Source organism: Python bivittatus, unplaced genomic scaffold, assembly GCF_059951505.1.
Source record: "Python bivittatus isolate LINGU-HERP-01145 unplaced genomic scaffold, Pbiv_v1 ctg000080_np1212, whole genome shotgun sequence".
Taxonomy (NCBI): domain Eukaryota; kingdom Metazoa; phylum Chordata; class Lepidosauria; order Squamata; family Pythonidae; genus Python; species Python bivittatus.
This window is the reverse complement of record NW_028277035.1, coordinates 9,301,720-9,316,580: the sequence shown is the minus strand read 5'-3', so window position 1 is coordinate 9,316,580 and position 14,861 is coordinate 9,301,720. Positions and strand designations below refer to the sequence as shown.

At 38.4% G+C, this 14,861-nt stretch overlaps 1 protein-coding gene and 1 long non-coding RNA gene across 2 annotated transcripts; one reads left to right on the top strand and one right to left on the bottom strand.

Annotated features, from left to right (window-relative positions):
• Nucleotides 1-5,426: 5,426 nt before the first annotated feature.
• Nucleotides 5,427-14,113, top strand: LOC148216617 (cytochrome P450 2C20-like). The gene is made up of 9 exons (XM_088133482.1): nt 5,427-5,719; nt 7,495-7,657; nt 8,439-8,588; nt 9,747-9,907; nt 10,994-11,170; nt 11,684-11,825; nt 12,967-13,154; nt 13,430-13,571; nt 13,705-14,113. The coding sequence occupies exons 1-9, from the start codon at nt 5,540-5,542 to the stop codon at nt 13,905-13,907; spliced, it is 1,506 nt and encodes a 501-aa protein (XP_087989608.1). The 5' UTR covers nt 5,427-5,539; the 3' UTR covers nt 13,908-14,113.
• Nucleotides 13,095-13,776, bottom strand: LOC148216618 (uncharacterized). The gene is made up of 2 exons (XR_015794693.1): nt 13,621-13,776; nt 13,095-13,187 (listed from the first exon to the last, which is right to left on the bottom strand). It is a non-coding gene; the product is annotated as an uncharacterized LOC148216618 (long non-coding RNA).
• Nucleotides 14,114-14,861: the final 748 nt, after the last annotated feature.

Sequence of the window (14,861 nt, the reverse complement as noted above, 5' to 3'; positions counted from 1 at the left end):
CATATCAGAAATTATAGGGAACATTGGAAAGGACTGTTAAAATATAGAACTGATCATATATTAATCATGGCCCGAATAAATACTAGTAAGGGGCTTATACTAGCACATAACATACATACATACATACATACATACATGTGTGTGTGTGTGTGTGTGTGTGTGTATATATATATATATATATATATATATATATATATAATTAAGACTTTTAACTTAAATAAAAAATACAGAAATATATAAAAAAGAGAAAGAAAAAAGAGAAAGAGAAAAGAAAAAACTGTAGAAAACAATAAAGTTAAAGAAGGAAAAAGATGAAGAAGTGACTTCTGCCCTTCTTTACAGCAGTTACAAACTCATTATCCCTCCTCCCTCCTTAACAGTGTAATAATCCCTTCAACCTCTTATTCAATCCTTTTTCAATCCTCAAATCCAGAAATCACCATTTCACTTTTTTTTGCATTTTCAGCAAAAAGTCCATAAAATGTCTTATAAAGTACTTATTGTTTTATCCCTGACCAAACAGGTGAATTTTTCTTTCTCTGCAAATTCTGCCCTCTTCACAATCCATTCCACCATTGTGGGTATTTCAATATTTCTCCATCTTCGTGCTTAGAAGAAACTTGCTGCAGTTATCATATATAAAATCAATCTTCCATAAACCTTTTCTGTTTGAGTATCCATAAGTCCCAATAAGAAAAGTTCTGGTTTCATCTCACTATTGGTCTTCAAAAGTCTTTGTATCATCATATATATTTGTTTCCATTTTTTTTCCTTTTCACAAATCCATCATGCATGGTAAAACATCCCTTCATGTTTTTCACATTTCCAGCATTGACTAGAAGTACCTTTATACATCTTAGATAATTTCTCTGGTGTCAGATACCAACAATACATCATTTTATAAAAATTTTCTTTTAAATTATAAAACAATGTGAATTTCAGTCCTTTTATCCACATTCTCTCCCATTGATCTATCTATATATTGTAACCAAAATTCTTAGCCCATTTTATCATGCAGTCTTTAACTTGTTCCTCTTTTGTTTCAAATCTCAACAAAAGTTTATACATTTTTGCAGTCACATATTCATCATTTGTACCCAATTCATTTTCAAATTCCATGTTCTGTTGTCCAATCCCCATTACCTTTTTATCTATATTAAATCTTTCTCTTAACTATGCATATGAGAACCATTGAAAACTAAATTCCTCTGCAATTAATTGTCCTCTTGACTTCATCTTAAGCTGTCCATCTTCCTGTATTAATAAGTCTTAATATGTTAACCAGTTCTCTTTGCCTGCTGTTTCTTTTCTATAAAATGTGTCCTGCTATAAAATGCTTCCTAATATTCAGTAAGATTTCAGTAAGAAAACATAATTTTCTTACTGAAGAATATTTACCCAAAAATTGGGGTTACAAAAAACTGTATTTTAAAAGGGAGAACCCGAAGTACAATCAATATTCTCCACCGAAGTCAACAGGTCACCCTATTTTTGTCTCTTGGGCAGAAAGGGACATCATTTTTTTTTAGCTGTTGCTTCCCAACAGGCAGTTAGCCTTGGGATACAGTGGCTACTGTTTCCACTGAAACAAGGCAATAGTTTTTCTTTCCAAGATTAAGAACAGTAATTAAGATTTCTTAATTGATTAAGAAAGCATCATCATCTCTTCCTAAGTGCTTTACCTAATGTTATCATTGCTATGGTCTCTGGGAGTTGATTGGACTGCAAGGAGCAGGACTTTATAGAGTTGTGGAGTACTATTGACAAATTCGAGAATGTATTTCGTAGTTTTGTAGGGCTCGTATGTGGCTTCTTCTGCATTGCTCCTTTGCTAGCAGCTCCCCAGGACTGGGAAGGGCATGGGGAAAAAGGAGACAAACAAGTCTCAGAGATAGCCATCCACTTCATTCTAAACTCAAAACGATCTTCTTGGTCTACAGACAGGACCATCTGACCTGAGCGAAATAAAAGTGTTATCCTGGCCACCAGAGTAGTATCAGGCCCACCAGAGAAAGTCCTGCTGCTGTTGTTAAAGGAGGAGACTAAGAGGCAAAATGAGCTGCTCACTTTCCTCTGGCATTTGCATTTCTTCCCTCAAATTCAGAGAATTGGTTTTGGATTTTTGTTGAACATGATGACACAGAACATTGTAAAAGATGCCACAAACAATTGGGAGCAATGATGCTCAACCTCAGTTCTGCATGGCTGTGTCCTGTCCACTCCACAAGTTTGCAAAGTAATGATTCCCACAGGAGGAACATAATTTTCAATTTAGCAGATAGTGTTTCTTCCGTATGAGCTGTTCCTTGTTTCATTTACCTTGAAAAGGTGGTAGGTTGGGGCCCTTTCTGAGCAGACAATTATAAAAACAAACCAGGAGCAAAAGATTTGGGGGTTAAGGATATAAAGATAGGCAAGGGGAAGGCAAGGCAGTCTGGGTGGCAACTGAACAGAATTTTTTTGCCAACTCCAAGGGACCAAATTGGAATCCCAGTTAACCTGTGGTTAAGTTATGGATTTTGTATACGCATTCATATTTAACTCCTTTCTTAGAATCTTGGTCTACTACTTTTACGGGGTAGAAAGGGTAGTGAAAATTGTGTTTCTTTGTGTGGAGATTCAGCCCAATTTTCTTAACGTAGAAAGGACAACACGGTCTTGAATACATCCTTCCTTTTGTTTGTTGGTTTCTGTAGATTTACTACTTAAGAATAATGAGGTCCAACATGCTCAGGAGAATGAGCATCAGAATTTTGGAAGTACATGTTTTCATTTATTTGTTATTTTAACAGCTAAACTCCAGATGGAGATTGATGAAGTACGGTGGAACCTCGGTTTATGAACTTAATTCGTTCCGTGACTCTGGTCGCACCCCGAATTGGTCGCAACCCAAAGCAAATTTCCCCATAAGGTTCAATGTAATTACCGTTAATCCATTCTGGCGTGGAGGACAGGGAGGCAGCTATTGCTTGGAGGGAGAGTCCCCCTCCCTACGACCACGTGTCAGGGGCGGAAAATGGCTGTGGACCACGTGTCAGGGGCAGAAAATGGCCGTGGACCATGTGTCAGGGGCAGAAAAATGGCCGCGGACCACATGACAGGGGCAGAAAAATGGCTGCGGACCATGTCATGGGAGGGAAAATGGCTGCGTATCCTGTTCGTACCCCGAGGTGGAGTTCGCAAACTGAGGTAAATTTTTGTGGCTGGAGCTGGTCGTAACCCGAAAAGTTCGTTAACAGAGGCGTTTGTAACCCAAGGTACCACTGTAGTAGGTGCTAAATAGACACCTGAAATGGAAGATTGGGTGAGGATGCCCTGTGCCAATGCAGTCATAACAAAGTGCATGTGTGATCCTAATCCAGACCTTAAATTCTGAGGAAAGATCCCTAATCACAAAAGATTACCATTGCTACCAAAGAAGTCTTGCATAATGAATTGCATGCAACCTCTTTCTGGCTATCTCTTTGCATTTTCAGGCTTGTAAATGAGAAAATACAGGGCTGTAGGATTAAATGCTATTTACTCTTTTATGAAGAAGTTACTATTATAGGAAAACCATAGTTTAACACTAGTTGGTGAATTATCTCCTGCTTGGCACAGTAGACCTTTCTTTGTGGTGTCACTTTAAACTACCTCAAGTCTACTGAAGCAAATTTCAAACATTTGGGGAACTGAAAATTGAGTTTAGTTCATCTCAGGGGCCTCCTGGTAATTTATTCAACTGACATTTTTAACTATTTATATTATATTTGGGATGAAGAGTATGAATGGGCCTTTCTTACAAATTGGTAGCTGTCTATTAAAAACAAAAACAAAACTTTTTTTTTTTAAGAAAAAAATTCTACTTCATATTAGTTGGGTACTCAAACAAGTGGTTAAGGAGCATCCACTCCAATCAACTTTCTTTGATCATATAACATGAAAACTGGAAGATTGACTCATGTGTGGTTTTGATTTGTGCAGCTAGAACATGGAGGGTCACAAATGTCTATGTGCTGAATGAATGTGGTTGAGGAAAAAATGAAGGAGTGATTGGTCCCGGAAGAAGAGCATCGAGGTGGTTAGGTCATATAGAGAGAATCAATGAGGATCAAATTGCAACACATCAGTTCTCTCTCCCCATCCCTGCCCAATCATTACTTGACCAAAAAGGAAATAATAATCATTTAAAAAGTTGTGTAACAGACAAATATTCCTCATTTGAATGAAAAGATATGTATTATCTTTTTTCCCAAAAAGCATCAAGATAATAGCTCATATTCCTTGACCAAGAAGGAACCAGTAAATATTGTCTTCCAAGTCCAATATGTGTTCTTATGGAAATAATAATAATAACAAGGCCACCAAATCAGAAAGACTTAAGGAAAATACAGAGTTAAAAACATATATATGCAAAACTACAAATGGAAATACTAACACATTATCAACCAGGAAGGATCACAAATCACCCCAGCCTCTGGTCTGTTTTTAAAGTTTTCCTAAAAGACCAGAAGATGGGGTCACATGAACTTCAGAGGGAATGGTATTCCAGAGAAGGCACACCTCCAGGTTCTCAAAAGATGGCCGTCTTTAGTCAATGGAGTATTTGCTTCTTAGAGGACAGGCAGAGACAATTAGAAGAAGGTAGTGCTGAGGCCTTTGGGATAACAGCTAGCATCTTGAATTGCTTCTGAAACCCACTGGTAAACATTAGAGCTTGCAAAGTAGGGGTGTCACAAGAATCTGCCTCCATAAGTATTCATGCAGCTGCATTTCAGACCAGCTGCAGTGTCTATGTGTTCTGCAAGGACAGGCCAGTAAAATGAGGTATTATTTCAAGGATTTAACCTCAGTTTGAAAAATTCCAAAATCACAAATACACTTAAATAAGTGGGGGGGGGGGGGGGAGAGAGATAGTATTTAAAATCTTTACCCTTCAAGCTGCAAGACCTGGTTTGCCTTGTGAAGGGGGCTGTGTGGGCCACAGACTCCTTGGAATCCACAGGTGAGTCTCATCACCACATACATGTATATCCTTTATGGACCTTTACTCCAGAGATGTTTGAATTCCCCATTTCCATCCATTCTGAAATTAATTATTTCCTTCCAATTTAAAATGACTTTTGAATGAACTTTAAATCCGAAATGCCACAGTCCAAATCATGTATTTTTTTTTGTTCAAAGTCTTCCAGAAAATTTCCTACACTGCTGGGGGCCACCACTTTTCTGCTGAAAGAGTCTTCACCTTGAATTGTTAAGTAAAGGGCAAATGTCCGTATTTTGAACCCAACCTATACGCACTCTGTATTTCCCCCCCAAAAATACAGAAACAGTAACTTATTTGTGCCCACAGTCAGAAGGTAGGGATGTTAATAATTATTCTGTAGTGATAGAGGTGAAAGAACGCTTTGGATTTAAAAATAAACCAAAACAAAAAGCCAAGGAAGTGTGCAAAGCTTAGAGGAAATCTGGAACTTAGATTTGATTTCGGCTCCAGTGAGCCTCCTTCTTTCAATCATTGAAACAGTTTCCTGGATTTTTGAAGAGGGAAAGAACACAGATGGGGATGGAGCTGACATGGGCAGGAGCTTTGCTCCTTCTCTGTATATTTTTCACCCTTTTCTCATCCTTCCAGATATACAAGAAAAAAGGGCAGCTGCCCCCAGGACCTACTCCATGGCCTTTTCTGGGGAACCTCTTGCAGCGAGATGTACTACCTGTGGACAACTCATATAAAAAGGTAAGACTAGCTGACTATTGTACTTGTTCACTGTTTTGGAAGGTGATTACTTTGAAAAATATCTATACTTTTCCGTAATTTTAGTAGTTTGATTTATTGTATAAGCATCCACTTTTATTGGGGGCTTGTGTGTATCTTCAGCAGGATTTGTAGTGTAAGGCACCTTGTAGCAGTCTGATACACACACAGTGGAAGTTACAAAGTTCATTGAAAATAAGTAGTAATAGGAAAAGGCTTAGAAAACTAAATCCCTGGTCCTCAGATTTGTACCTCCTCTTCCTCTAGCCACCCTGTTGGATTCCAGATTGTTGAAAGGCAGACACAGCTTCTGTCCTACTAAACCAAAAACAAGGGCTACTTCATCTGGGCTGCAAAAATCCTGATGATCATTAGATGCCAAGAAAGACATACAGAAACACAAACTCTTTGCTGCACTATATCCAGTTTGAATCCCATTTATGACAGCCCTACCAAAGTTGGTTTGTCTTCAGGAATGGTAGGCAGTTTGCCCCCATTTCCATCCTTCCATTGCAGCAGTTATTCTCTCATATGCACATATTTTTCACCTGTTGCCTCTTCTTTTTTATCATACTGCCTGTGAGCAAAATTCCACACACTTCAGTGGCACTCTGCAGCATAATTCCCATTGTTTGAAGCACTCCTACATCTTCTTTCCTTATGTCCCCTTTCCACTCATTCTGTTGGGAAATTGATCTACATTTTAATATTTTTCATAAGAGACATGCATTTTTCTTCCTGCAGTGGTTTTACTTTCACTCTCAGTTTTTTTCACTTCTTTTCTTTTCTTCTGTGTCCGTTTTCCCAAAGCCCATCCTTGACACTCCCAAATAATCACTTGACCTACATTTAGAACCTCTCATCAGCTTTGGAACTTTTACAGATTCTCTCAATCTTACATCATGGATGTTCAGAATAATTTTGCTTTAGATTTATATTCATTCCTTTGTGTACATATGAATAGATTTTGGCTTAAGCCACGCAGTTGAAACAGACAGGCCTTTTTCTAAGCAGAAACATATTAAACAGTTAACATTCTCATTATTTCATTCATTCCTCTCAATTCATGCCACTTAACAGAATATATTTTTCCCTGAATTGCATTTTTTTTCACAATATTTCATAATAATAATTTTTTTTTCTTTTTCTACTATCACTATTCACTAAAGTATTCACTATTCACTAAAGTATAATTTTTCTTAGATTGGGTGTGAAATCTTAAGTATTACATGGTGGTTATCAGCTGGGCCATAAATATTGACCTCCACTTCCCATTGTAAAGTTGGTTAATTGTGGATTTCACATAAGTTTTTCTAGTAAGCTAAAGAAGGAGTAGTTTAGATGATCAGGCTTAGTTTTACTTTTGCAACAAATAACATTTCTTGTTAATGGTGAAACCAGCGCTGCTGAGTTTTGGTACTTTTTGGCCAGGTTGTCCCAAGTGCAACGAAAGCTCAATTTTACCTTGAGCAGCTCATGCTACTCTCTGCAAACTAGGTTCTCTAATCCCCAGATGACCATGAAAGCCAACATACTGTTGCCCATATCACATCAACTAGGAGATACATGCAATGTGCTGGAACCTAATCTTATTGATGTACTCTGTGGATATTAAGAGTTATTGAAGCTTTGCTTGAACATGCTGAAGGTCTCTCTGTGACAAATTTAAGAAGTATTTCAAGCATGCTTTAGAATAATTTCTCCAAAAAGTGCTTTATCACCTAATTAACTGAATTTTCATCTAATTCTATCCTTAGCTTACTGCGAAGTATGGACCTATATTTACTGTCTGGATTGGATCAAAACCAATGGTTGTACTTTGTGGATATGAAGTGGTAAAAGATGCTTTGCTAGATCATGTGGAAGAGTTTGGTGGGCGAACTAAAATGCCCATGAACTGGCGACTGTTCCAAAATAAAGGTTGATTCTCTTTCATTTCCTTATTTGTTATTGTTTTTCTTTAAGTTTCTATAATTCATTTCAAATCATTGAATGCCTTTACTATTATTGATAGTCATGAAACTCTTATTTGAAATGCGGTTTTGTAATGATGTTGATTTGGTCATGGTTCTTGGAGAGGGAGGAAAACCTTGTTTCACCATTTCCCTTCCACTGGTCACTTCTGAGGTCTGCTCAGGTGGTTCCTTATGTGCAGGGAAAAAACAAAACAAAACAAAAAAACCTCACCTCTAAACTATCCTTTGGGAAGACACACAGAAATGTTTTTCAAAAGAAGACAGTTTTGGCTGACGTCATCTGGAGTAATGTCAAAAATTCATTTTGTGTACCTTCAAAAGCAATTTGGACTTTGAAGAAGTAGGATAGAAAGAATATTGATGCCTTTGAACTTTGATATTGGAGAAGATTCCTGAGAATATTGTAGAAACTTGTGACATGATTTCCACAACCTCATTCATTCTTCTCTTAACATGACAGTAGTGAAGAATGGAAAATGGAAACTATAAAACTAGTTCAGCTAACTAGTGTTCTAAGCATCTCGGCTTGTTTCCTGTAAAAGTGGGGAGGGAAAATATTGTGATGCATAATTTATTGCAATGCAGTGCCCTGTTTCAACTATAAATGAGGCATAGATCTGAAGAGGGAAAGTGCCTGAAACCATCTTTGATATCTAAACACCCTCCTTCATAAAAGCTGAGAAGTGACTGACATCGTGATCTCTTTCCTGTGTCTTTGGTTTCAGGTCTGAACACCACTGATGAGAAGAAATGGAGGGAGCTGCGACGGTTTACACTGTCCACCTTGCGAGATTTTGGGATGGGGAAGAAAAGGATGTCTGAGAGGGTGCAGGAGGAAGCCCTTTGTCTAGCGGAGGAAATGGCTACCACAAAAGGTCCTCTAGAGAAACTGAAAGCTCTTCTCCTTCAGAAGAATAATTTCAGGAAGCGTATAAAAAAGAAGCTGGAAAGGGTTTTTGTACTATGTGAAGTTACAGGAGAACTAGATTCTGAACTGAAACTCAAATCCTTCTGCACTTAAGTACACAAAATAAAGAAAAAGGAAGATAGGCAGTGACAAATGTCACTCCCCCCGCCCCCCATTTTTTCCACAGTGGTGCTCAGGAGAAAAGCAGAAATACACAGAAGAAATACAACAGCTTTCCAATTGTTTCTTCCTCTTTTCCTTCCAGAGTCAGCCCTTGGCTTTATAAAATTACAAGTTTGCTCAGAAGTAGTGAAATCTTACTGTGGATGCAGTTACTGAGAGAACATACAGTAGGTGCTAGGAAGCTATTTAATGTGGTATTTGCATAAAAATATGCTGAGCCTGGATTTTTTAAAAATATGCTTATGTTTAGCCAAGTTTGAAGATAATGCTAAATCACAAATCAAGCAAATTCAGCAGCCAGCGAAACACTTTTTGGGTAAATGAGACAGGTAAACTAAAGGAGGGAAGGAAAATGTGGATAAGAACAGGCCGCATGAGGGATGCAGATCTGGAAGGCAACATGGATTTGAATAAAAAGGCCAAAAGCAGAATCCATTCAGAGGGTTGTAGTACCTTCAAAACCATCTTTGGTAGACAAGCCTCCTCTGGAAGGAGAAAGGAAAAGAAATAGAGAAAAAGTGCATTGGGATTATTTTTTAAAAACTGTTGGATAGATTAGAAGGAGAGTGGAATGGAGGGAACTGAGTGCTCAGTTAAAACTGGAAAAAGAAGCAGAAGTTTTTTTAAAAAAAAATCATTTAACTTACATATAGGCTCTGCTACTTAGTTAATATTATCATAAAAAATTACCAATAAAATCTTTGAATATATATTTAATGGATTTCAGAGTGGAACTTGGAAAAATAACTTTGTATCTTGATTAAAGAGGTGATAGGATTTTTAAATTGTATTCATATTCAGTTCTTAGGACAGAGGGAAAGAATATTCATTCAAACCTGTTTGACCTGAAACACTTTTTATTCCAATTTTGTGGTGAGATTTGTGGAAGGAAAGATCCGCATTCTCTCATCCCACTCCTAACTTTCTGTGGCTTTTCTTGCAGGGCAACCTTTTGACCCAAGAAGAAGGCTTACCAGTGCTGTTTCCAATGTGATCTGCGCAGTCGTCTTTGGCAATCGATTTGATTACAAAGATCAAACTTTCATAGAGAACCAGCACATTGTGGAGTCTCAAATACAATGGTTTCAAAGTTTCCTCGGACTGGTATGTTAGTATTGTCTGTTGCTTCTCCTGTCATGAAGCTCCACTTTTACTAGCAGCTCTGTAGGTGTGTGCAAATGTTCAGTTCAGAAATGTGAACACTAGATGTGAAGAGCTACTAAATGGGAGAAGTCAAATCTGGACATCCAGTGAGATGAAGCCATCCAAACACCAGCCAATTCCCAGTTCACCTCTCCCTGCTGGGCTTACAAGGATCATTCCCTTTTCTGTCATCAGAGCAATAACTCCTTTGGCCCCTGACCTGCTTATGTCTTGTACTCACTCACTTCTTACCTTGCCAGGGAGGTCCAAGCATGGAATTTTACAGGAGGGGGCTAATGCCTCTCAATGTTAATGTTTCACTGTTAGCTTTCAGCCCTTGACTGAAAAGTTAACATTGGTGCCCATACATGCTTCCTTGTTGTTTCTGTAGGGCTTCAAACGATGACAACCATATCCATTTTTCCCTCATGCCATTAGATGTGTGATATAAGGACAATACCAATATTCCAATTGATCTAAAAAGCTACATTATCATATTATTTAACTTAAAAAAAACTGCAATGCTACCCATAGAGCTATAAATAGTATTAGCAGTAGTAATTATCATGTCCAGTTGTGGACATGTGCATCTCTCCTTATCATTGCTTTTTGAAACAGCTCCCCTGTCTTTATGCTCACAGCCAGATTCTGTCTTCCTGACTTCGAGGACTATGACCATTTACATGATTATCCATTAGTGTGAGAGATGGGGGGTGGGGTGGTGAGTCAGTTGACAGATTATGTCCTAAATGGAACTCAGCTGAAGTGACGAGAGATCTGGGGAAAAGCTTTTCAAAGAGACTCCTCTTTAATTAACTTACTATAAATATAAATTCCTATTATAGTTTCCAAGATGCTGTATTTACCTGAGACTAGAATTAAAGAAAACTTACTGAAATGCATGTAATTCTTGCCTTCTTGGCCTTGGCACCTATTTGAGGCTTTACAACTAGCAACATCACAGTAAAAGCTACTCTCTGAATATTTAGGGCATTAAGCCTCCACCATAATGGTCTAAAATAGTGTTTAACATGAACTCTGTGACAGGTGTACAATACTATTCCAAAAATTATGGATTACTTTCCTGGACAACACAACAAGATTTTTGCTAATACAGAAAAACTCCGTGATTATATCCGTGAGAAGGTGGAGTTTCACATGAAGACGTTGGATCCTCAGAACCCCCGTGACTATATTGATTGCTTCCTTATGAGATTGGAGAAGGTAGGCTATATACCATTCCTGCATAATTGTCTAAGTATCATGAGTATTCTCCAATATGCATCTAAGATGAACCTAGTTCATCTCATAGGAATAAATATGAAGCTATTTATTTTCCACCTTCTTTCTCTACTCTTGGACACCCCTCTCATAGCCATTTGTTGGCATGTATTCCTATTCCAGGCATAATTGTTGCTAAGGATATCTGTACTATTCTCCAAATTAGGCCAAGCATTAGAAATGAAGGCTGCTATTTTTAAGACTGGATTCTTTAATTCTGGCCATTACACGTGGTAAATATTTGATGGGTACACCACGTAGGCAAGCTGTTTCTTCCCCTGCATCAAATGCAGATCCCAGAAATACCTTAGAATTGAAGGGCTTTTAAAAGGCAAGTTAGAGGTTGAATTAAGTTTCCTTTAGTTGAAAATGACAGTGTGAAGAACTTTATAAACTTTATCTCAATTCCAATTAGAATTTTATATTCTTCCTTTCCCCCCTCTGTTTTCCTTTTAGGAGCAGAACTCCTCTGAGGTTATCTACACTGCTGAAGAGCTTGTTATTGTTGTGTTTGGACTCTTTATTGCTGGGACAATAACCACAAGCCAGGCCTTGCTCTGCAGCCTCCTAGCGATGGCTAAATTGCCACACATTCAAGGTACAGAAATGCCCACAAAAAGAGAAAGGCGTCAGGGCTCTTAGGGGTTCCACTATTAATCCTACAAAAAAGAAAGTAAATAAATTAAGATGCTGAGGAGTAAAGTAAACTCACTGCAGCTGCATTTATGAAGTTCTTTTGAGACTATTATGGAAGTGCTTCGCCACTGCCTTCTTCCAAAATGGTTTTTTTTTAGATTTCCCAGTCTAGCTAACATCCCCTTGGAACAAACGGATCCACCACCAAGTCTTGAGATTTCATGAAGCAGCAGTTATTGACAGACAATTCTAGTGAAATGATATCTATTAGATCATGAAGAGGCTGAAGTGATTGAATGCTGTAACAATTGAATGCAATCTTTTTTCCACGTACAGCCATAGGGCAAATCAGCCAAGTACATTAATTTAGTACTTGCTTTATGGAATCCTAGTATGAATGAGCAAGTTTACGAGATTATAGCTTTTCCTGAGGATCATCTGTTGCAACAGTATAAATTAACATCCCTTTTAACTCAAGGTATCATCCCTGACATTTTGAACCATGCTGCTTCAGGCAATTGCAAAATGGTTATGTACAAGAATGAGTAATTATGACATAGAAGAAAAATTAATAAAGGTTGTTACTGAATATAATTAATCTTAATATACAATACCACCCTCCCAATAGTTTAACAATTCTATTGCTAGTTCTTTAGAAATGGACCTTGAGGTTTCGGGGGGAATGAGTGCTTTCTTTTCTGCTGCCATAAAATATTAATTAATGTGCACAAATAATAACAGTTTAGGAAATTAATTTAAGTATAGTAGTTTTTCTCCTGATACTATTCACTGCAGTTTTGGGTAGAGACTGTAATCTTCAGAAAGCCCATATGGAAATGCTTGATGTTTGCTGGCTCTCAGCATTTCGAGTATGTCACAGAGACACAGATAAATAAGATGAATCACATCTTCTTGGACTAGAAAAACTGAAATGGTCTCCACTGGGAAACGACTTTGGAGGAGGAGGAGGAGGAGGAGCCATTGTCCTGTCTAGGAGTGTCTTCCCTGTATGTTCTTTGAAAAAGAAGTGGTAGCTGACTGCAGGTGTTCAGCATGAGAAAGAAAAAGGCTGTCAATATCTTCTCAATATTTTTTTCTCACAGCTAAGGTGCAGCAGGAGATTGATGAGGTGGTGGGTGCAAACCGCACTCCAAGCATGGAGGACCGGTTGAAGATGCCTTTCACAAATGCAGTTGTCCATGAGGTTCAACGGTATCAGAAAGGGAGCCTTGAGAACTTTCCTCGGGCAACAACTTGTGACACAAAATTCCATGGTTACAACATTCCCAAGGTGTGGTGATATAACTATTCAAGTCAAGATATTCTGGGGAAGAGAAAAAAAGATGACTGTTATGTATCCAGAGATCCTTCATATCCAAGGCAATACTTATTGAATAAATATGTATTAAACGAAATACAGTATCTCTCCCTTCCCTCCATGTTCACAAAATGTTTACAGAGTGCTCCCCACTGGTGTATTTTAACTGAGGCAAGTGAGAACTGGAGGCTCTTTGTTCTCTGCAGGAAGTAGTATCTAATGCAATCTGTTTCTTCCTTTCCCTCTAGCACATGGCTGTTGCGCCAATCTTCACCTCTGTACATTTTGATCCTCTCTATTGGGAGACTCCAGAGAAGTTCAACCCAGATCATTTCTTGGATGAAAAGGGCCAGTTCAGGAAAAGAGATGCTTTCATGCCATTCTCAGCAGGTAGAGTCCTCTGGAACAGATTGGATGTGTTAAAAAGTAACATACTTACTTATTCCATGTTATTCTTTTATCAGTGACAATTTCAGCAAGTGTGCTTCCTAAATAAGCTTTGTTTTCTTCTTTGCTATTGCAGGGAAGCGGGCCTGTCCAGGAGAGGCCCTGGCTCGGATGGAGATCTTCCTGTTCTTCAGCACTCTGCTCCAGAAGTTCACCTTCCATCTGGTTGGGGACAGTAAAGACACGGATTTAATGTCCTTGTATGTGGACTTCACAAATAAGAATCAATACCCCCTTATAAGAGCTGTTAAACGTTCATTGGACGCTTGTGTTCAATGATCAGGAGAAGGAAAAAAGCTGAGGATCTGATGGGTGACAGCTTTGCCTGCCTGCCTGCCTGCTTCCCTGCCCTGCCCTGCCCTTCCCTTCCCTTCCCTTGACTGGAACCCAACCAGTCAGTTTGATAAGGAATTAAAAAGTAAAATGAATGTTAGATTTACATTTACAGTAATCTGAATTGTGGAATAAAGAATTAGAATATCCAATTTCAGAGAATCAATGGGTCCAGATGTACAAAACATAAAATATACTTCTTAGGATTTCAAAATGTAATTCATTCCTCAGAAAATATTTTTTTCATGTTTACTGGATCCCTTAAAGGGGTCTGGTTCCTTTTTTGTCCACTAGTGATAAAATCTCATGTCCAAAAGTTTTTTGCCTGATGGCAGATAAATTCACACAAGGAGATTCTGTCTGCAAAATGTAGTTAATCAAAACCCAGTTACATGAATATTACACAGATATATCATGCATTCCAAGATATCCTTTTTGTGATTACAGAACTCATTGTGGGCAAAAGTTTTTTGTGGCAAATAAGCCCCTGAAAGAATGTTTCAAAGCAAAGGACATTTGATTCTTTGTGCTGGGATCATAAGAACTTTGAAATGCTTTGAATCAAATCAGTTTGTCCTCAAATCACAGACCAACTGTGTGGCAGCAGGGAAAACCATTGAGGGTCTCAACCTCCCCTCCCAGAGGCCTCTCAATTGAAGAGGCAGATGAAATGGACTGTTGAATCTAGGATCTGGCCAGCAATTAGCCACCTGAGGGTGTTCCAGGTGACAATGAGCCCAAGTGGTGTGTGTGTGTGTGTGTACCTGACTCAGATCATGAGGGGGCAGATCCTGGTGGGCATTTAGCTCAAGAATATGCTGGCAGCTACTTAGGGCAGAGCAAAGGTAATCAGCATGCCTGCTTGAGAAGAAAGGCAGCAATGTCCCTAATTTAGGCAGG

Excerpts from the sequence above, each read along its gene's own strand:
- LOC148216617 (XM_088133482.1), top strand. The coding sequence starts at position 5,540 with ATGGGGATGGAGCTGACATGGGCAGGAGCTTTGCTCCTTCTCTGTATA. Across the intron at positions 11,826-12,966 it reads TAAATTGCCACACATTCAAG|CTAAGGTGCAGCAGGAGATT; the intron begins GTACAGAAATGC and ends TTTTTCTCACAG. Across the intron at positions 13,572-13,704 it reads TTTCATGCCATTCTCAGCAG|GGAAGCGGGCCTGTCCAGGA; the intron begins GTAGAGTCCTCT and ends TTGCTATTGCAG.